At 55.6% G+C, this 23,050-nt stretch overlaps 1 protein-coding gene across 1 annotated transcript; it reads left to right on the top strand.

The window, feature by feature from the left end:
* The first annotated feature begins 13,529 nt into the window (after positions 1-13,529).
* On the top strand, positions 13,530-22,345 carry Mvk (Mevalonate kinase). The gene is made up of 5 exons (XM_037234428.1): positions 13,530-13,629; positions 14,932-15,026; positions 18,466-19,320; positions 20,871-21,248; positions 22,131-22,345. The coding sequence occupies exons 3-5, from the start codon at positions 18,607-18,609 to the stop codon at positions 22,197-22,199; spliced, it is 1,161 nt and encodes a 386-aa protein (XP_037090323.1). The 5' UTR covers positions 13,530-13,629; positions 14,932-15,026; positions 18,466-18,606; the 3' UTR covers positions 22,200-22,345.
* Positions 22,346-23,050: the final 705 nt, after the last annotated feature.

Below are 23,050 nucleotides of genomic sequence, written 5' to 3'. Positions count from 1 at the left end.
CATCAGGCTGAAGGTTAACAAAAATCTGCAACTAGACATAGTGCATATCTCAATGTCTTGTAGGGTAAGTGGGGGCCACTATCCCAATGCGTTTGGTTATCGTTGCCACTTAGATATGCGTTGATGGTGAAGAGTGCGAGGTCAAGACCCTCCCCCCTCCCAGAAAAAGGCAATGGGGCACGCTGTTTGGCAGTGCAGATCTCCAGTCAAGTGAGGATACTGGCCTGTGATTAAGCTTTAGATGGAATGGCCACTGGTAGGGTTGCTGAGGAGTCGTTGGTGTCTGAAATTCCGTTTTTAGAGTGGATGTTACCAACGACTGGAGCTAGAACAAAGTTAAATTATACGAAACTGCGCATGCCGGAGTTGGAACCGCTTAGCCTTGGCCCTCACGTGTCAAATCTGTGTTTTGTGGTGTTCCCGTCCGTTTAGCATTCAAGTGAGCCAACATACAATGCTGCAGTTCCAACGAATGGTAATGAGGTGTCAGGTACGGTCAAGTTTGGACATTGACGTGTGATGACCACAACATGTTATCGACAGGTTGATGAGAGACATTATTGGGTGAACGAGGTTATGAAGACTGCAGGAAAATACGCTGTGACGCAAGGACAGAATATCAGAAGTTCATCCGCATTTTGATTCCACGTGCTTAGGCTGTAACTGTTCCAGGTCATTGTTCTGACATGACTTTGACATACAAATATCAGGGTATGCGTGGTATGTGTGTGAGAGAGGACAATGCAAATTTGGGCGGCTTGCACAAACCGTTCTCCAGGTATTTCCGAAAAGGCCATGGAAGCGAATAGCTCCGCCGTCAGTTCGAGGGTCATTGACCATTAGCATGTGTCCATGCTACATACCGACATCAATGTCGGTAGGCGAGCAGGCACAAGAGCCGCTTCGTATCGGTCGATGCCACCACATACCGGCATCAATGTCGGAGGGCGCGCGGGCGCAAGTTCCGCCTCACGTCGATCACCGCCGCCCGGCTCTTTGGGCTTCCGCGACGTCAGCTGTATGTGGGACTGATGGTGGACATAAACAATTTTGCTCTTATGCTGAAAATAAACAGCCTGCGATATTCCATGGGCGTGATTCGGAGAAAGCATTTATTTGTATTTGTCTGCTTTTTTATTTCAACCGATACCTTCTGGTAAATTGAAGTTCAGTTATTTTCGGCATACAAACTTAAATGCCACAAACTATTAGCTTAAGACCTATGTTCCGTGCATCAGATTATGGTTCAACTCTGGTGTTGGTTGTGTACAGCAAAGAATGTCTTCGTTCACAGAAAGGATTAAAATATAATGTTATAATGCAGTCTTGTCCACATGTCCGTTTGGGATTAGTGACCGTACTGTACGTCTATCAATATCCAATCGGCAGTACGTTAAGCCATGCTGCCAAGAGCAACTACGATGCAAACGGTCTGGCGCCACCGGCTCATGAAGGATATAGTCACTGGTATGGCTTCAAAATGGGGACTGTGGATCAACACTGATCAAATCAATAAAATCATCAAATCATCAAAGTGGATCAAAACGATCAAAGTGGATCCACACTGAATGTTTTTGCATGAGCAATAGATCGCGGCCGGATCCCTATGTCATCAGAAAACTTTAAATGCATGGGTATACCCGATGATACCCCATGATACTCTGAAACGCACCGAATAGACGCAAATGAGCGGATAGTTTTAGAATCGTTTGAATAAGGTGCATGAATTCTTCATAGAACACCTTGATCTAGAATTTAGAATGATACCCACCCTTGAATCGCGATTTCAAAGCGATGGCATTGCGTGGTGAGGGATATATCAGGTTGGTTTTTACATGATTGATGCAGGACATCTCTAGCTTCCGACAGCACGTCATTCAAAATGTGTTGAAGTACAGTACCTTTTATATCTGGCTGCGATTTAGACAAAAAAGGACAACATGGAAAACAAATAACAGCAAGCGTGTACCCCGCATCGTGGTCTTGGTGAGCACCTGGTTAGCTCCGCAACGCTGTCCCCGCACGCCTGGGCGGTGGCGGCGGCCAATGCCGTCGTGTGGACCGGAGCCGTCACTTCTTGAGATTTGGAAGATGCTCCCCGCACCGCTAGCGCCACTTGTGATCCCTGGTCGCAGCCCGAACCCACAGGGCTATCGAGGCTAAAATTACAACAAATTGAACATAGATTGAAAGGCAAAGAAAAGCAGTGTTGAAAATTTCCAAAGATAGAACATTTCGTAAATTCTGACTGTTGCAAGCACCAAAATACATCGTCCACTTCTGAAAGCCTTGATTTAAAGTATGTAGATGCAGTTTATCACTGAATCGCGCAAAGCTGCACTTTGGTATTGGTGTCACACCTCGCAAATGCTTTGAAGCACGTTCAGGAGCCAAACAGTGTTAAAAAACGAGATGGGCCGAGATAAAATCGTTAAAAAAGATACGATGTCATCAAATTTGCATACTTTCTTCAGTCGCACAGTGCAAAGATTGGTAACCACTTGTAATACATGCGCAGGGGATGAATGGCATAGAATGACTGTTATGTCAGTGGAAGTCCTTAAAGTTAATCTGCCCAGAGAAAGTATCACCATTTGGTAGTTAGGTCATGATGATCAAACCGTTAAGTGTCAGTCGGAAGTTAGGAGTTGGTATATCTCCGTGGCTAAAAATTATACTAGCTGGTCTGCGTCAATTCGGTGCGTTCCAGAGTATCGTGGGGTGTCATCTGGCGTAGGCGTTTCTAGTTTCGTGATGCTGTATGGACCCTATCCGCAATTTGTTCTTCCATCGTGTATATATTATGTGCAGTGTCGTTGCCTCTCAAGTTTGACGCTATGGCCACCGGCTAGTTCTATCATATATGAGCCGCAGGTGCTGGGCCATTTGCACTGTAGTTTGCCATGGATTTATGTACTGGTACCCGATTCCAAATTGACAAGACGATCAGAACGTAACATCAGACTTATATTTTGATCCTTACTGTGAACACAGTCTTTATGGAACGTATCTTTGATCCCATCTGCACTACGGACCTCACTGCCTTCTAGTGGATCTTAGGCCTACACTTAATGCGCGTGCATCCAATGTCTTTGTTAGCGTATCGTTTAAGAGCTGATGTCTATCACGTCGTCTTATGTTCCTGCTGCTGGGCGTTTCGCAATTCGCCATGTAGGCATTCCATACAAAAATCTAAGAACATGCAACCTAGCCAAAGATACTTATGCGTTTTACTTGGTCGTTTTTTCCAGTCTTTTGGTCCTCAGTATCGTCGTATATGTATATGGTGTATATATATATATATATATATATATATGTTATATATATTATATATATGTATATATATATGTATATATATATATATAAATCCACGCAATTGAAGAGTCAAGTTTGGTTTGTTTTAATGGTAAAAGTCGACCAGCGTCAGCCCTCGCCTGTTCAGCGTCAGCTCCGGATTCCTGCGGTTAACAGGGGCGGTGCCACAGTGACCAGTGCGTCCCCGCTGCGCCTCGGCCGCTGGTGATGACCGGCCAGTGGCGCGCCGGCCTGGGGGAGGGGGAACACCACAGCCAAGGGGGGGGGACACTTAACAGCAACAACAGTAACTGGGCCGCGCTGGGGCGAGGTGGCTGGCGGCAGCTGGTATGTAAAGGTGTGCAGGACCTGTTCGCTGCCTGTATGAATTGATACTGGGGTAAAATCGAGTTTCATTATTCGGCCATATAACTGGTAACATCCATGGGTTTTCGTTGCCGGTCAGAACTGTGAGTAATCTAGCCCACCTACACATTTGTCTTAAGTGGAAAAGGCTGCGCTAGTCAATGGAATCTCTCCGTGCTCCTCAGTACGTCGCTATTTGATTACGTCATCGTACCGTGCACAACATTGAATGAGAGCCAGTTGGGCTGTTATGTCTGGAAGTCGTCAAACGCCAGGCATGAACGACTCGACAGTTAGATTTGTCCGGGTCTTGATCGTCGCATGGCCAGTGGAACGGCAAGATGTGATTGACATTGTTGCATTATGGATGCCTGGACGACCTTAAATGGTCTCCCAGAAATAGTCTGCACATCCTCGCGGATGTGAAGCGCAGAACCTAGAAGTGTGTAGAAGAGTAGGGCGGCGAACTGTGCCGAATGATCCTCACTATCGATAGTTCAGTTCAAACCCCATACAAATGTGGAGCACTCCGTTTAATACGCTCCCGGGTATGACGCCGTTCGGGTGGGGGTGGGAGTGAGGTCAGTTTGGCCCCCTGAGATATGAAAACTAAGAGAGTTAGATACGTCATATTGACAGAACATGTTGGCCCATATGTAAATCCACTTGTGTTTAATTTTGAGGTCTAGCTCATGACCAGGTCAAGTAAGGTCAAACAAGGTAAAACTCCAGATCGGTGTCCGAAGTTCCGTAAGACCTCATGCAACCGCCATTGGCATGTATATACCTCTACTAAGCGAAAGGTCACTGTTGTTTATTTCAGGTCGTTGGCCTTATTAACATTCATGAGGTCACAGTGATCAGAAACTTGCGAGATTGTCTTGACTTTTGAATTTAACAAATGTCAGGGACTATGCCAGGCGGTATATTTCTTACCTAACAGGTTGATCGGAGTCATCCTAGGCCAGCGACCTCTTCTGATCTTTTTGAAGTTCAAGTAACGGTTTTTAATCCTTCTGTGATGGAAAAATTGGAAATGAGCGTCAAATGCACCCCGTCAAGCGAGGTCTCCAGTAAGAACCCTTTTATTTTACCTTAACCTTACCATTATACCTGACCTAAGGTCAATGAAATACGTCGTAATCCTAAATTCAATGGTTTAGTCGTCAAAACAACCGTTTCAAAGAGGTATGGCTTTGTCTAACACTGCGGTCGCGTCAGATGGAACGGTTCCCAAGGAATTACCTTCGCTGACAGCCAGGGTTTGACTTACCTACCAGAGGTCAGAGGCCCCGCAAGGTACCCCTGTTTGCCTACCAAATGACCGGTTATCTAATTGGCTACAGTTATGCAAGCGGTGTTCGGACGTTGTTTTGGAAAAACCTTCGTGGGGACAAATCCCCCCCCCCTTCTCTAGCGCGTTGATAAACGACGTAATACTAAATCGCGATGGTCTGGAAGACGGACAATATAATCGCTTTAAAACATTACAACGTGCTTTAAGTACCGCCTGGTATATTGGAGTTTGTTAGCCCATTATGAGGCCTTTCGCCCCATATTATATTGTCAAATTTACTTCCCGAGCAGGGCAGGTTGGTTCCTGGATTGGGTGAGTTTGTATGGCGTTTCTACCTTGTTGAATCACATGGATCAAACAGTTTTATGGTTTCGAAGCCGGAAGGTCCAGTGCTGAGCCAGGGGAAAATGACTTAAAGAATCCCAGAATCCGATTTCTCCCCCGAAATTTGTGTTGCTTAAATCTTCAAGACATGTGGAGCGTTGGCCACAAACCTGGCGGGTGGAGGGAGGCAGGGAGGCGGGGGAGGGCGCAATTCAGGACAGCGCTTCCCAAATGTGTCCAGAGAGGTTGTTTTGTCAAGTGCCGGTAGATGTGATATTGACTGGGTTGTTCGGCACTAAGTGTATGGAAAATCAGTATCTCACTGGAAGGTAAATCCAAGACCTGACGTACCTCTAAATGTCACTTGAAGACCCCGCCCTGCCCGCGGCATCCACTGTCTGTCACCATCAGCCTGAGGTCTTGGGCTGCGTGACTGATGAGCTGTTCAGCCCCCCCGGACATCGCGCGATGTCGCCCCATCCGCTCGGATCCCGCCGAGTCCCCGTGCTTCCCCGACACACCCAGTTAGTCCGGGGATTATGACTGCAGCGGGGTGAAGCCCCTGGAAACGGTCTGCGTTGAGCTGGCTGATGCCATCGGGCGCGAAACGAGGTGGGACCGGCGCAGTGTCCTAGAATTGCCGACTTTGGGTGTAAAGCAACACCTTATAAGAAGGAATTTTTCACGCCTTCTCCCCATATTTTATGTGAATATTTCACTCCTGCCTGACAATGCCTAATCGCACATGCCAAACCCCTATTTCCCTTTCTGAGGTGTTCAGATGTCATCAAAAACTGAGCTCACTTGAAACCACCAAGCATAAACGAGGCTCCACAAAACCTGGACACCTATGGCTATGTCCTGCCTCACCTACATCTGAATCACGTCTATGCATGCACAGAGCAAGTGCGCCAGGCACCTCCAAGCCCAAGAACCCCAGCGACCCTAGCCGCCTGCACGCATTGTTTGGTTTGTTTACAAAATGCATCACAAGCTGCAGCTGTGCGCCAAATGCAAGGTTTTCACGCATCCCCTATTTTTTTGGTCTCACCGCTACACCACGAAAGCAGAGCCTGGTGCAAACACCAGCAAGGCCTGGTAAATAATTTTACTCCACGTATTTTTCCCCGAGGAGACTTGACCACGAAATTGCATCACTCCCCAAATGCAGGAATGAAATGTTCAAGAAATGTCTTCTAAATTAAACTTACAAGATGAATATCACCATTTGAGCACTTAAATTAACATATTTTAAGTGAAATCAGCTGATTACGAAATTTCGCGAAAAAGTACCGGTCTTTATATTTATTTAGTTACTTTTGTTTTTCTTGGTATCATACGAGCGTGATACCACTTTGTTCCTCCTTCCTTTCCGATTGCTTTTATTGGTTCCATCTGCTGCTTAAAATTTTGACCAATTTATCTGCAAGATGCTCCAACTGCAAACTTGTACGTATTTCATACATAAGTTGGATTAATTCGCCAGCCGCCCAAACATGTTTGATATGCACCCAAGCTTGAGCAATTCACAGGGAATAAAGGAGACCATTTGAAGCACGGAACTTATTTTTGCCGCCATTTTTGCCCTCTTAAGCCCTCGGTCAACCGTTTTCTTGGTTCATGGTGGTGCTCAATAATGATAAATCTAAGCCTTTCGAGTGTCTGACTCACCAGGCTACCTGGCAAGGCCATCTTAATGCTGCCATATACAGCCTTGGGACAGACTTGACGCAGTTACTACAGAAGTGTTTGATGGCGAAATTCTGCCCTCCGGAGATGTTTATCATGCACACCTCTTACTTGTTTCGCATTTTAATCTCGTAGGTTGGTGGGCATGATTGACACATATTTGGGGGCTGAGTGGGATGGCTCTGTCTGCCAGCAGACCATGCAGAAGGTACATACTTTTTGTCTGGGGGGGGGGGGGGGGTGGGGAGCAGGGAGAAGCCAGTAAGTCTCCTGTGGACGAAGTAATTGCTTACCTTACCTGCTTTCAACACATGATTGGTAACCAGAGTTAGGCATTTTCTGTTTTAATCCATCGAGTTTTGTCATGAGACAAATTATGATGCCACAAGGCATGCAATGGGTTTATTTTGTTCCGTATCCTTGGTTACTTGCCCTAAATTTCTTAAAGTGGTCCCTGATGGCTGCTTTAACGAGATGTTTTCCATAGTTGTCATGGTTTGCTGACCGGCAGATGGCTGTACTGTAGATATGCACTATATTTTTAACACAGGGATGCTCTAAGCTGCATAGCAATTATAATGAGTTAAATATTAGTATGTAGCACATAGACCATCCCATTTAAAATGTGAAGCCAACATCTCAAACTTTGTCATTAAATATGAATAAACAAGCCTAAATGGATGCATTTGCTGCAGCTGAACAGACAAGCAGCAATACCTGCATGGTCATCTAAAAATGATCCTACTTTTGGAGAAGAGAGATTGTTTTGTAGATCATAGCTATTATTGCTCTTGACGTAGGTTAACCATGACAATCAAAATCAGTTGTTCAAATTGATTTGAAGTGTTTTGATTTGTGTGTTGTCAACTTTGTCTGATGTCAACAAGCATACACAAATGAACCGAATAAAAATGCAAGTTGAAACCAGCCAAAAACTAGCTTTAGGTATCATGCTTTTATCACAAGTGCTGCTGTCAACAAATAGGTGAGTTGAGATGATGTTCATGATATGGGCTACTCTAAGTTAGGTTAAGTTTGTCAATTGCATGTCAAGTGGCGAGAGGAATTGTGCAAGAATCAGTAACTCACAACTGCTGCTGTGATGCAAACAGGTTATGCAGGTTGAGATGATGCAAGGCCTCTTTAGCTTAGGCATAGGCTACTTTCATGGCAATAAGCATTGGCATTTTGTAAGAAACAGTGGCAGAATGTTTGTTTTCCCTGACCCCATCTTAACAGAAGCCAGAAGAATGTCTATTGTGTTTGACTTGGTGATGGGCTGATGTGTAGGAGTCCAAGGTTTTTTGTTTCAGTGTTTTATGCTTGTTGAATTTTCTGTTGTTATTTTTGTATTGAATTCCTTTGCTTTGTTTTGTTTTAAAAGTGCTGTGTAAGAGAATTGAAAATTGCAGCATCAACTTATTGGTGTTAATAATCTGTTATGCTCATAATACTGTGATGAAATAACTATGCTTTAACACACGCCCAGTTGGCCGGCTAGATACCCTTCGCTGGGATGGGGGTCAATTTGACCGCCCCTCTGAGATCTCGGAAACTAAAAAAGCTAGAGACACCAAATTTACAGGGTGTCTTGACCTGTACGTGAACTCACTTAGGTTAAGGTTTCAGCTTCCTAGGTCATGACCTTCAGGTCAAATAAGGTCAGGCAAGGTCAAATTCCAGATTGGTCTCCAAAGCGCTCCCAGAACCGAGGCAACTGTCTCTAAGCAAAAGGTCACAAGCCCATTTGAGGTCATTGACCTTTTTCGACCCTTTGAAGGTCATGCTGACCAAAATGATACAAGACTGAGTTTACTCTGAGTTTTGTATTTGAATAAGCGGCAAAGATCACGTTAGGCAGCATGTTCCTAAAACAAAAAGTTCGACCTGGGTTATCTTAGATCAATGGCCTGTTCTGACCTCCAATAAGTCAACTGAAGATGTATGATGCGGTCCCAGCTGTTTATAAATTCGAAATGAGCACCAGAAGCTATCCCGTATAGCAAACCCTAGAGCAATAAATGAGGCTGGTTTTGACCTTGGTCTGACTTTCATACCTGACCTTAGATCAACGTTATGTGCTCATTCAATATTTGTGGTGCCTAAGAAAGCATCTCAGAGATGTATGTCTTCGTAAAACACTCCGTTGTTGTGTCAGATTGAACGATTCCCCAGAAATTGCCTTCGCTGAAACCATGGGCTGACTTTGACCTGTCATAGGTCAGCGACCTGACAAGGTACATCTAAAATTTGCTTGTCAAACGATCTGCTATGCAATTTTCTACAGCTATGGAAAATTTGACGCGGCTACGCCTCGCCGTTCAGAAACCATTCGGGAAAAGTCTTCGGGGGGGGGGAGTAATTTCCCCCACCCCTTCCCGAGCGCGTGTTAATGTATTCTGTTTCACTTAAATGGGCTATGATGTTAAAAAAACGAAATTGTTTTGTCATGTTCCTGATATTACGTCCATGCCAACTTGATATAGATGTCTTTGTTTGCTGAAGCATCAGTCACGAGCTCGTAAGTTCCATCTTTTATAAATTGATTTTTTTCACTCCCGCACGGTCCTTTGCGATGGAATTTTTCATTCCCACCCTAGTTCAAAAGCGATTCTAGCTCCCTGGACCGGTGTTACGTTGCGGGACACCGCAGAGTTTTGTCCCAAGGCGGAGACGTGTGAAGATGGAGTCTCATTGACTGGGAGCCGTACTTGCGGCCCCCCGCCGCGGCCTTCTGCTGGTCTGTGACTGGGGAGGGCCGCGTGCCGCCGGCCGCGCGCTCAGCCCATCCACAGCACTAGTCAGGCTTTCGTCAGACCGGGGGAGCCACCGCCACATCCGCCGGCACCCGATCCACTCCTGGGGCATGCTCTCTTTCGTGTCGCTACGAGGCATGGTCTCTTATGTATAAAAGGTACAGCCGAAAATTTTCGGGAAATTTTCACCTATCACCTAGCATAATGGGGTCTGTTGTTGATCTGGCAACATTAAGTTATTCCCAATCGCAAGCTCCCGTTGAAGCTAACTTTCCGCTAAGCTCTATCTTTCGTAGTTTGGTTGGGCGCAATGGCCATTGCAGTCGACGCACCCGAAAACTCCAATAAACAGCAACTTCCTTAGCTTGGAAATGGCAGGGGCTGCATCGCCCCCCCCCCCCCCCCAACAGTACGCGTCATGAAAAGCGACAAATCAGGACGAGGGATGAAGCCGGTGGCAACCAAACCTGCTCGGCTCCAGGTGGATACTCATAAATCCAGGCGGGGCCCGGTAGGTACGTGATATCAGGCAAAGATGTGTTTTTAGTGCAGTTGCTGATCCCATCACGAATAGTAGTGTCCTACTGCGGTCCTCAGCAAAAAGAAGGACTTCACCGACGCGATGCATCATGTTCTGAGCAGACCCGTACTTTGGTCAGTCCTACGTGAATTCAATCGGTTCGGTTCGGTTCGGTTTAGTCCCGGTATAAAAACGAGCCTCGCGAGGAATTCGGGCAAGACGTTCCTTTCAAAAATGTGATTACAATGAACCTTTCACACGCATAAAGCTGTTTTGTTGATAGCACTCTTTTTTCGATCTGTCTGTCGGTCGATAAGGCATATGCTAACTCCGAAATAAACGTCCATCCCATTGGCTCGAAATATCTGCTAGGCTGAAGTTACAGATAACTAAGACATGACTAAGAAGCCAATTTCGGTTAAACTTAGCTGCATCACTCTTTCAAATGCGTCTCAGCACAACTGTAGGGAGGTTGAAAGTGCCTGTGATGTTGCTCTGACTAGATCTTGAATTTAACGAAGGGCTCGCTGGCTCGGAGCCATATTCAACAATTACATGTCTCTACTTCAGCCATTTTAGACTGGTTCGACCCGACGTGGGTAGTGAAAAGAGAACTTGCATCGCTGCTGGTTGTGTTTCTAAGGCCGGGTCTGATTTGGTAGTGCATAGGTACATTATGTGCATCGCTGCTAGTTGTGTTCTAAGGCCGAGTCAGATTTGATAGTGCATAGGTACATTATGTGCATCGATGCTGGTTGTGTTCTAAGGCCGAGTAAGATTTGATAGTGCGTAGGTACATTATGTGCATCGATGCTGGTTATGTTCTAAGGCAGAGTCAGATTTGATAGTGCATAGGTGCATTATGTTACAAACCAAGTCATTCCGGTCAGACTGGAGTGCCCAAGTTTTGCTTGATTTTTTGGTGGCGTGGGTAGCGGGAAGTGGATGTAGATGTATTAACAAGTGCGACGGTTATTGATATTTAGTATTGGTCGGGACTTCAGAGTGGATGCAAGTTGTTTGCACTAGCGTTTTTATGGTCCTCAATGATTCCTTGCTTCTGATTTTGTTCGTTCCTACATATTCATCACGCATGGGCTGGTGGTCAGCAATACCCTCCCCTGTCCAAGGCGGCGCATAGAACCGTGCAATTTGTCCTCGTCTTGGTATGTGGGTTGATGCGCCCTAGTGTTTCTGGCTTTTGGGCAGCGACGTCTGTTGAGGGGCGCTGCACGACCTCCGCTGCCGGCGCTGAGAGTGGGCGGTAGCTGACCACTCCGCCGATCGCGGGTGGTGAGGTGACACGGTTACAGAGTGGTGCTGCGTGAATTAACGTAGCCCTCAACTCTTATACACGCACGGAACACATTAACCACATTTTATGCTCAAAATTAACTAACGAACACGCGTGTGTATTTTTCATGTTGCTACGTTGTGTGGTTTTGTATATATTCGCATGTAAAACTGAAAAAGTACGATGCGTTCAGGGATTATGGAATGTTGACCCGGTATAAGTGCGGTCAGTTATTGACAGTAGAATCAGACGTATAACCAATTGCGAGATTTCGTTCATGACAACCCACTGTTTTGCTTTCCGAGAAGCTCTATCATTCTTGGTTCGGAATCCGCAGGGTGTCTCATCGTTCCTGCCACCCTATCCGTTCGCATTTTGGGGAACTTCGAATCCGGGCGTGGTTTAATGCTTGTAGGAATTTGGCCAGATAGCCTGGCCAGAAAGAGCTCCCCGCTGGAACTTTTGCAAATGAAACTAAGGAAGCAACGAAAGCGGCAAGTGCAAGATGATAAAATTAGCATCGTAAATTACTGCGGTCAGAAGTAATGATTAACAAATTATGCAAACAAAGTATTATGCTAGGAGTTCACGAAAAGTAGTGGTTGCGAAACATCACGACTGACGGGCCGTTAATACAGCAGCATTCAAGTGGCACAAATCAAGGCTTGGCTCGGCTTATACGCCGCGTTAGGGGATGAAGTAAGCTGGTCAAATCGTAGAGCATGCTGAGACGCTGGCCATCAATGGCCTAAGCCAGCTGGTTGGCAGCAGGTTGATTGATGTTATCAATACTGATTTGTACTGAGGATTTTCCGGGCTTGATCCGGTGCAAACCAGTCGGCACCGTCAGCTTTTGGGCGGCCGAGAGAGCTCATCGTTGGTGGTTCCCCAGTGATATTGCACGGCGCGTATTGCCTGGAGCCATCAGCTGGGAAGAAGTACGAAAAACAAGCCAGTTGACCGTGCTATATATGACAGAGAAGGCCTGAGTGGTGACACGACCGTGCGGTACCAGAAGTGTATTGGTTGGGCTGTGCGTCTGGGAGACCGGAAGTTTGATTCGGAGAGTTCGATTCCCCGCGGTGCCCGCCCTTCCTGCCAGGGTGAGAGGCTGGGGTTGTCAGAGCGCTGGGCCTCAGCCTAGACGCCTCAGTACTTGAAGGCGTCATAAAGCTCCAATGGCGCGATGGGATGGGATGGGATGAACGGCGGCAGGTAGAAGTTTGTCGGGGTTCGAGCCTGGGGCCCGACAAGCTCATCTCTCCCCAGATGTGTATCCCAATGACTTTTGCCCTTTGGTTTTGGCGGATGGCCTTTTTAAAAATTTCGGATCATATACCGAATAGCCATTTATTTTAGCAGCATTGGTTATCAACTGATATCCAGCTAGGGTAAGCTTTGTGTGATATCCAACTCTGTGGTCATTTTTCCTACACTCTAGCACAGAGAGTGGAAAGACCCAAAGCAGCATGGTGGACGGGGGGGGGGGGAGCGAAATCAACATTGTGGACCATGGGACATAGGGGGGCATTGGTCATGGGACAATCGGGGGCATTCCATCAGAGGAAAATGCAAATAGACATTCCTGGCGCCAGGTGATGCTAATTTTACCAGGTTGTGATAACAGAGGTGTTAATCACACCATTCATTAGTAGTGTTCCGTGCGTGAATGCATTTTTAGGGACTTAAAACTTACAGCTCATTGGGCGTGTGAAGTGCATTTTGTTACATGCGGCATGCATCTGCATGCCATGATGGGGACCGGCTCCGGGGCTGGGGATCCCCGCGATGCGTCACCGATCGCGGCCGGCCCTGGCCCTGTTGTTGGCGGGTGCTATCCGCGCCTCGGGCGGCCGCCGCGTCCCCGCTGGTGTCCCGCCGCCGGGACTTCCAGCGGCATGCGTCAGCCGCACGCTCCCTCTGTGAAGTCCCGCCCCCCGCGCCGCCACGCTATATCGGCCAGCGGCGGCGGCGGCCGCGCATTGGGCCGGCAGTACTCGAGCGGCGGGCGCGAGCGGCGGCACGCGGGAGACAGAGTGGTGACGGGCAGAGCGAGCAGAGCGTGCGGACGGCGGCCGACCGGTGACAGGTGGGTGCGGGGGAGAGCGGCGGCTGGTGGGAAGTGACTCGCTCCCCAGGACCAGGCGGCGTCGGCGTTCAGAGAAACTAGCCGTGGGACCAGGTGGACGCCGTGTAAACGGAACGCGCTGAGAAAGGCGGCCACGGTCCAAGCCGCGGCTGTTGTTACTTATTCTGAAATAGCGGGACGCGCCGGCGTCGTGTGTAGATAGCTGGCGGCCGTGACGAACGGCTGATCCGGCTCGCAGAGCACGATACGTCGTGGGTTGTCCTGATCGCCTTGGCTCATTATGCACGCATTGCTCACACATTCCACAAAAATTACATCATCTTTGTTCGGTGCATGGCTGCCGTGTCGGATGTCTCGGCAGCACTCAGTTATACTTGCCTGCGCACGGTGAGGCTGCTGAGAGCGGACGCGTCGCCGTCACCCCGTCCTTCTCGCTGGCGGTCATCGCCCGGCGGCACTGTCGAGACGAGCTCCGTCACCGGACGTATCGGACCGCGTCCGGCGCTTGCGCGGTCAAGGTCACGCCGCCGCCTCCCGTGAAATGGCCGCCGGCCGGCCGGGGGCTCTCCGCGGGCTGCCGACTCGTCCTCGCCGGCTGCCGTCGGCCGCGCGCAGGCGGCGGCTCTGTCGAGCGTGATGTGCGTTAAGCCGCAGAAGCCACTGCGCGCGTGTGCGCGTGTGTTTGTACCGGCATGCATCGGGACGAGGACGCCCTCGGACCTCGTGTGCGAAGGTCTCAGGTGCGGACGGAACGCCGGGGCGCCGCCCGCCAGGGAGTGCCGTGGCCCGTTCGGGTGTGCCGGCGCTGCGGCGGCGGAGCGGGTGGCCCAGAGAGGACTAACGGCCCCGGCCGGCCGCGGCGCCCGGCAGCCCGCGCCCAGCTGCGGCACCGGCCGACGCGGTCGGGCTGCACCCGTTCGGGTCCGACCGGGCGGCTTTGGGCCGCCGCCACCGCCGCCGCCCCTGCTGACTCGGCAGGGCGGACGAGGCTTGGCTTTGAGCGCGTCTGTTTACGCGCGGCGTCCGCGCCGGTGTTTGCGGGAGACGGAGTAATCACTGCTGGGGGAGGTGGCACGGTGGCAGAATTGTGAACAGGGCTGGGTGAGTCAGGTGCGACGCGCCGCACGTCTCTGAGCTCAGCCCTGACGCCCGCCCCACGGCCGACGGCCCGTGCCCGCCGCGGCGCCTATCCTGCCGCTCGCCGTCGGTGGTCCGGGCCAGGCCAGTATTCCGGCCGCTCCAGTATCGACTGCGTGCGCCCGCCGGCCGCCGCGCCGCTGACCGCTCCTCGCCCCGTTCCAGGAAGTGCTCGACGAGTCGGACGGCTGCGGCGGCAAGTTCTCCGTGGTGGTCGTCTCCAAGCAGTTTGAGGGCAAGCCACTGCTGGCGCGCCACAGGTGAGAGCCGTGCCCGGCTGAGTGGCGGTGCGGCTGGCGCGGGCGGGGTGGCGCCGTCTCCGGGCCCCACAACGCTGGCCGACGCTGGCAAGCGCTCTGGCCGCTCATGCCTTGTAGGCTGCGCTGTCGTTTGAATGAGGCGATAACGCGACTTTGATCCGGGTTGAAGTTTGCACGGTGGGTGGAGGCCATTGGCATCCGATATTGTCCCAGAGGACTCGATGGACGTGTGATGTCGCCCGGCGATATGCTCCGCGCGCGACTGCAGGTGTTTACCCCGGCGCCGGCTGCGCTCAAGGTCAGCGGCAGCATTCCGGGGCGGGCTCGCGCGGCCCGGTCGTCAGCGCGCCGGGCCGGGGCCGAGCTCGCTGTGCGGTGTACCAAGCCGTCCCAGACCGGGGTCGTGACCCGTCGGGACCGGCGGGCATGAGGCCGGCCGCCTGGGCGCCCGGTGGCTGCTGTCCCCAGCCGCGCGGTCGGCCCGACTCCGTCCCACTGACTGACGCCCTCCCGACGCGGTGCTGCCGCGGTGTCACAGGAATGCGCATCTCAGCGGTCCCACACCTGAGGCGTGCAGTCGTGCTCGCGTGCGACGTCACTGGTAACTAACTCGGGACAGTTTGCCAATGACAAGCGTGTCTTCGACTGGGCAGCCGCCGTACACCGCCTGAGAGCGGCCTCCGCCCGCGGCCCGCCGCTGCCGACGTGCCGTGCGGCGCGCCCCGTGAGCACGGACCGTGTCCTCCGGACGATTTCGTCCCTCCAGCCGGCGCGCCGCGCCCGGTTCCGGGTTTGCGGACGTGTCGGTGCCGGCGCCGGGCTCCTGAGGCCGCCGGCTCCGCAGATAGCGTGCCGACACCGCCGGACGTCCGGACCGGAACTGGCGTCGCGACCGCACCAACGACGGCGCACGAGACGCGGCGCGCCGGCTCCTCTCGCGTCTGCTGTACGCTCGACGGAGGCGATCTGTCATTGCGTCATTCACTCGCTGTCGGCGTCTCGCCGGCGCGTCTCAAGCCGTCCGTCCGTCCATCCGTGTTGCGACGTCTCGTTTTGCCGTTGCTTTTTGTGTTGCGCCGCCGGCCCGGCGCCGGTGTCCGACGCGTCAGCCGCTGGGTCGTTGTCATGGGGAGGGGGCGTAGCACGTCGATACCGCGGCCCGGTGCCGGCGGTGGTCACGGACGACCGTGGCCGCCGGCGCCGGGCGGTGCCGTCGCCCCCGGGCCGGGCGGTCCCGGGGCGCCGGCGTACAGGGCGGCAGCGGGGCGGCGGCGGCGACTTTGATCGCACCAGCCGTGCTCGCAGCGAATGTTAATGGACGACGGCCGCTGGGCCCCGGCCAGACAGTCCCCGGAGGAGGCGGAGGTTGCAGCTGGTGACATCACGTTAGCGATGAGCTGTCAATCGAGCGGGCGCACTCGGTTGCCTGGCGCCATGACGTAATGGTAACGGTGCGCGGCTGACAGGTCGAAGCAGCTTGTCGGCGGTTTGAAGCGCCGCCGTTTGCGGCCTCGCCGCGGTGGAGCGGCGCTGCGCACCGTGGTCAGTTGCGTGAGAATCGCGCTCGTCGGCCGTGGGGATCACCGTAGGGGACGTACGGGCTGTCGTAGGTGGGGGGCGTCCGTGGTCAGAGGGGACCGTCTCTGCTGGCCGTGCCCGGTCTGTCGACATCGGCGGCGCGTGTCGCCCGTCCAGCTCTGGACGGCGTCGGAGTGTGGACTGGCGCGGTCATCGCCAGAGAAAGTGGCGTCGCCGACCGCGGCGACCGGGCCGCCGCCGCCGGCTGCGGGACGGCTGCGGGCAGCCGGTCCTCCCGCCCTGACCACGGCGGGGCTGGCGCGCGGCCGCCGCCGGCTGACCGTACAGTCTGTGCCTTGGGGGCGGCGTTTTGGGGAGGGATGGGAGGATCGGACCCGGTCGACGGGACCGTCTTGTCCATGACGATCCTTGTGTAAGGCTCCTGGCTGCAGCCACTGCGCTCTGCATGGCTATCTGTCAGGTGCTGCCGGTGAGAACGCGTCTCACGCATGACGCGCCATTCGCTGTCAAGCGCGGGAACGTCTTGGCTCAACCTAACCTTTGCCGAGTACGCACTCCGTGTACTGTGATTGTCTCAGGCTGGTAAGCAGCGCTGCGGTATGATGCATTCCCCTAATTAAACAATCGTCGACTCCTAAGGCGCGCCCACTGCGTATGTTCTCTCGCCGGCGGCGGCGCGTGACCCGGATTGGCCGGCCGCCCCATCCCTTTCTATCTGCCGCGTGAGTCGGCGGCGAGCCGGCGCATCCGGCCTTGCGCCGGCCGCTGTTGCCGTTCTCTCTCTCTCCCTCTCCCTCTCCCTCTCCCTCTCCCTCTCCCTTCGGCGGCCGTGCGCCGTCTGACGGCCCGGGGCTATAATTAGCCCTGGGAACGACGCTTACCGGCGTCGCCAGTGGCTGCTGTCTCCGCGCACTGGTGTGGAGCGGCACTTCACCTCCCCGCGTGAACACTTCACCCGGTGGTGTGAACGCTGCGGCACGTCACCCGGTGGTGACGCTGCCGGCTCCCCCGGTGGCTGGCGGCTGCCGTGCTCGTTTGTTCGAGAGCATTCGAGATGTATTCGTTTGAGAGGGAGATCAGCTAAGATGCAGCACCGTGCATGCCTTATAGGAGGCCTGTGTGTCCTGCCGAACGGCTCCTCTCTGCCGCTGCCCGTCCCTCGAACCTATCCCAACAACAGCCCTGCCGCTGTTTATTCGAGCTCGGCTGGCGGCGTACACGGTTCGACGGGTCGCGCTGATCGCCCCGCCCTCTGGGCCGTATCAGCCACTCCCTCCCCCGTCCCCCTTCGTTGCCGCCTCGCCGGCGCCGGCGCCGGGCCCGCGTGAGGCTGCACTATCGGGCCGGGCCGTCCCGCCGCCGCCGCCGCCGCCGCCGCCGCCGTCGCCGCCCGGGCGCGTCTGCGGCTGAGTCGGCCACGGCCAGGGCCGGCGATAGGGGTGCACCGAGTGGCGTAGGCTCCGGCGGAGACGCTGAGGTGTGGCGGTCCGGCGGCGAGCGGCCGGTGGTGGAGAGCGCCGGCCGCCGCCGCCGCACTGGCTCCACGGTAGCTGACGAACTGTCGATATTGGTGAGAACGTGCCGACATTGGGTCGGGTACTTTCACATCTGACGCAAGCCATTAGCATGCCGGGCCGCAGGGCGGCGGCGGACCGTGGCGCGCCGCCGTGTGTGGCGGCTGCAGGGCCTCGCGCCGTCCCTTGGGCCGCCCGCGCTAACGAGCCCAGACTGATCGCCGCCGGTCACGTGATGTGGCCCTGACCGTGGTGAGGGGTGGGTGTGCCCGGACCGTGCAAGGCGGAGGTGGGACTCCCCGGTGGTGGGCTGACTGGCGGCGTGAGTCACGGCCGACAGCTGTGCGTACTCCACACCCGACGCTTCTCTCTCCGATCGCCCGCAGGCTCGTCAACTCACTACTGAGCGAAGAGCTGAAGGAGATCCACGCGTTCTCGCAGAAGACACTGACGCCGGATCAGTGGGAGCAGCAGCGGCAGCTGCAGGAGAAGCAGTAGGTAGCAGCAGCGGCAGCGGCAGCAGTGCCATGGCGGACGCCAGGAAGCCGGTGCTGCACGTCTCGGCGCCGGGCAAGATCATCCTGTTCGGCGAACACTCCGTCGTGTACAAACGGCTGGCGATCGCCGTGTCGGTGGGCCTGCGCACCAAACTGAACCTCTACCAGACGGACGGCGAGGTCAGCCTGGATCTGCCCGACATCGGCCTGCGGCGCAGCTGGCCCGTCGCCCAGGTACGCGCCTGGATGGCCGAGCTGGTGCAGAACGACTGGCGCGTGCCTACCTCGCCGAGCCGCGAACTGAAGCAGCGCCTGCTGCAGGCCGTGCACCGCCACGTGCCCGACCTGAGCCAGCAGCACGCGCTGGCTCTCGTCTCCTTCTTCTACCTGTACTGCAGCCTGTGCCCCAGCTTCCCGGGCGTGCACGTGGAGGTGCGCTCGGAGCTGCCGACCGGCGCCGGCCTGGGCAGCTCGGCCGCGTACGGCGTGAGCCTGGTCACGGCGCTGCTCTACCGCTACCACCAGGTGGCGCCGTCGGCGCACGAGCGGCTCACGCTGCACACGGGCGAGGAGGTGCGCCCGGACGCCGTCACGCGCGAGCTCATCTCCGGCTGGGCGTACACCAGCGACCAGATCATCCACGGCGACGCCAGCGGCATCGACAACGCCATCTGCGCGCACGGCGGCGCGCTGACCTTCCGTGCCAGCGAGATTCGGCCGCTGCAGGATACTCAGCTGATTCAGGTTGGTGGAGATGCTCGTGGTGTGGGGCGCGCGCGCTCCGGAGGTGCGATCGCGCCCCCTACCATACGCTCGCACTCGGTTGGAGAGTCGTGCGAGTGGCGCGCCCACGCCGGGCCAAACGTATGCACGGGAAATGCGTGCAAAGCCAGGTCATTGGGGGACCCTCACATGCCTCGCGCAGGTGGTAACGTTTGAAATGATGTATCCCCGCACCCAGTCCCTCCACGCTGACAGAACCTGAATTCGCGCCGCTCCTGACAGTGCTGCACGGGCGTTCGGCTACTGGCCCGGATCAGGCACACACGATACAGATGCGCGCACCGCCATACTCCAATCATCTAGGCAAACGAATGACCCCACGGCGCAGTCACTGACGGGCACCTGTCCGATACTCGGTTGTCGGGCACGTGTGTACGAAATCGCGCTGCGAAAACGAAATGCGCACCCAGCCTGATTAAGTCGTGCAGACTTACTTGAATGGCTTTGGCTGTAACCTCGAGGACTGGGTTTGTGAGTCTTTTTTGGTCGGCTCTGTGAGCCGTGGCCTTAGCCGAAAATACCGCCTTGGTGGCCCATTCCTGACTCCTGCACGTGTGGGGTGGTGCTTGGAGTCGGTGACCTGCTGACCTCCGAAGTCAGAGGCCGCGTTGGCCAGATTAGATTGCAGACGGCAGACAATCGGCGCGGGCCCATTCAGGCGGCTGCGGGGGCTTGCCCGGCCAGCGGGGCGCCGGTGGTGGCGTACGTGACTGTGGCGGGGCAGGGCAAGCGGTCCGTGGGCGGGCGCAGGCGCGACCGGCGACACCGCACCGCGTGACGTAAGCCCGGGTGCCGAGCATGCCGTCGCGGCTCGGCGCGGTGTCACGTCAAGCGGCGCGGCCGAGGCACCGGCGTGGCGTGCTCCGTCGCGGTGGGCTGACGACCCCTGTGCCGGCTCCAGACGCATGTCAGTGTACATATGCATCAGTGAAGCGCGCCACTGGCTCATTAGCTGCTCGGGTATTGTGTGCGCCTCTGCTTGCTGACGCGAGAGCTTATCGAGATCCGGTAGACATGTCACGGCGTTATCAGCGCCCGAGCTTCGGCTGCGCGAGCTGACGACAGGGTAGTTAAGATACCCCGCTGTTGGCTGGGACCGGTGCTCTCGTCCCCCGTCCCGTCACAGTACCGCACAGAGTCAAACGTTCCTCACTTGACACCCTGTATGTGGAGGCACAGGCTGTTCTGCATCTTGTTCAATACCCGCTGGATGTAAAGACCCATGCCGCGTTCGACGGTCTTCGCGGAACACAAGGCTTGACCGTCCCGAACTCACCGCTTTTGGCGGGAGACTGTCGCTGGATCGTCCACCACTCGACGGTCTATTCCGAGATGCAGAAACGAACGCATCCATAGCTGGTGACGCACTGTGCTCATGGCGCCGTTGTGATCCGCCTCCCCCCCCCCCCCCCCCCCCCACCCCCTGTGCCCACCTCGGCGTCCGCCGTTGGCCCCAGGCCGTCCCTGACCGCCCCCAGGCCACCCCTAACCGTGCCCCGTCCGCCCGGCAGGTGCTCCTGGTGGACACGCACGTGCCGCGCGACACGCGCGCCCTGGTGCAGCGCGTGCGTGAGCGGCGCGCCGACGACCGCTTCGCCGGCGTGATCGAGCCCGTGCTGTGCGCCATGGACGCGCTGGCCGAGTCGGCGCGCGACGCGCTCACCGTCGGCGACGAGCCGGCGCTGGAGCGGCTGGTGCAGATGAACCAGGGCCTGCTCAGCACACTGGGCGTGTCGCACCCGGCGCTCGACGCCATCTGTCTGGTGGCCGCCCGCCACGGCCTGACGGCCAAGCTGACGGGCGCCGGCGGCGGCGGCTTCGCCATCGTGATGCTGCCGCTCGACACGCCGGACAAGAAGAAGGTTCAGATACAGGAGGATCTGGAGAAGGTGAGGGCCGTGCCGCCTCGGCGGAGGTCGCCAAAGGGGTGCGTGGGGGTCGGCTTTGGTTCGCGCTCACGGGCTGTTTTTCGCCTCTCCGCGGCGGAAGTGTTTTGGCCGCGTCATCAGCGGCTCAGTAAAAAGGCGGCGCACCGTAGCCCTCGTACCCGTGCTCCGTCACCCGGCTTTGATCTGATGGCCGATTTCCGGGCGACGCGCTGAATTGGCTCCATTGGTGCCCGGTCATGCGTCCTGCCCGGCAGAGGAAGGCCAGGGCCGTTGCGTGACACATCTGTGGGTTCGGAGGCGTCCACTGATGGGGAGTGAAGGTCGTCTGCGCCGGCGGTCTGTAACGTAAACCAATCCTTTAGTGGCTGGGTGGGCGCGCGTCGCCAGGCGGCGTGCTGACGACGCTCCCGGGGCTTAAGTGTTCGAAGCATGGGGCGTGGTCGTCGCTGGCGGCGTGCGCCTGTCCCTTCCCGTGTCGGGCGGGTCGGAAGTGACGCCGCTGGCGGCAGCTTCTGGGGCCATCCTCGTACATCCCGCACGGCCCGGTCGTGCTGCAGACTGTGCGCGAACGCCTAGTGGGAGCTAATGGGAACTACTGGAGTACCGGTGGTGCGCCAGTACGTAGTTTGGCGGTACCGGGCGGGGGTTGGCGTATTCGCTGTCGTTTGTGCCGAAGGGCTCCAGCGATATGCACAGAGCATGCACCGAGCACACGTGCCGTGCTCCCGGCCCCCGACCCGCTGCTGCGACACTGACGGGACGGGGGACGAGAGCATCGGTCTCTGCCACGACCGGAGGGTTCGCTGTTTCCCTGCGACGCCCGCCTCGGCCGGGAGTGGCCGCTCCGTCTCCCCGTCTGACCGACGCTCCGCTCTGTTTCAGCTCGGCTACGGCGTCCGCAGCGTCGAGGTGGGCGGCCGGGGTGTCGTCGTGCAGAACCTGACGGCATGACAACCTGACTTGGGCCGGCATAGGTCGTCGCTGTAACTTATTCCATGTATTTATTCGGTCGCAGGTTGTCCCCACCCGAGATGCGCCTCTGTTTCCTGCTGTCCGATGCTTTATATGGGTGCAGAATACATTATAGTTTATCCGAACGCTGCCTTTCACCGGTGTGTTGTGTGGCGGCTGCGCGAGCGGAAAGATACGCCGTTTCCCTGCGGCTGGCGACCGTACCACGGAGCATGACACATCTAACGGATTCCGACCGATGCCCCGGCGCGCCGCCCCATCTCCGGGCGTTCGCCGCTGATGGATCCGGAGCAGAATTTGCATGTGGCGCCGGATACGATCCCTGGTATGGGTGACCCTGACCCGGCGCCGTGTCGGCGGGCGGGGACGCGGGGCTGGTCGGGGCTGCCCAGGCGGAGCGCCACCTCCGCGGGAACGCGAAATGTGCGGGGCAGCGGCGTGTCACAGAGAAAGTGAGACGCACACAAAAACGCCGGCGGAGGACGGGCGGCCAGCAGAACTGGGTCGTCATTAGCGGCGTCGGCTCGGCGGGAGGTGTGTAACACGCACTGTCGCCTCGGGCGCCGGGTTCGGAGAACCGACTCGACCCGGCTGACCGTGGCACAGGGGGCCGGACGGCGGTGGAATGGTGCCGCGCCGATGCTCCCGGGGCGTGTTGGCCAGGCCAACTCGACACACTTCTTCTCACGGATTTTATGAAAGAGGCGCGCCGATGTTGCACGTGCTGCGACATGCGGCCGTCGCGTGCCGGCTTAACGACAAGCGTGATGTTTTGTCAGCTGAAATCCACAATTACTAGTCTTTTAAGGTATGGTGCTGCGTGTCCATCA

Source organism: Pollicipes pollicipes, unplaced genomic scaffold, assembly GCF_011947565.3.
Source record: "Pollicipes pollicipes isolate AB1234 unplaced genomic scaffold, Ppol_2.1 Scaffold_7231;HRSCAF=8579_pilon_pilon_pilon, whole genome shotgun sequence".
NCBI lineage: Eukaryota > Metazoa > Arthropoda > Thecostraca > Pollicipedomorpha > Pollicipedidae > Pollicipes > Pollicipes pollicipes.
This window is presented reverse-complemented; position numbering and strand designations above follow the sequence as displayed.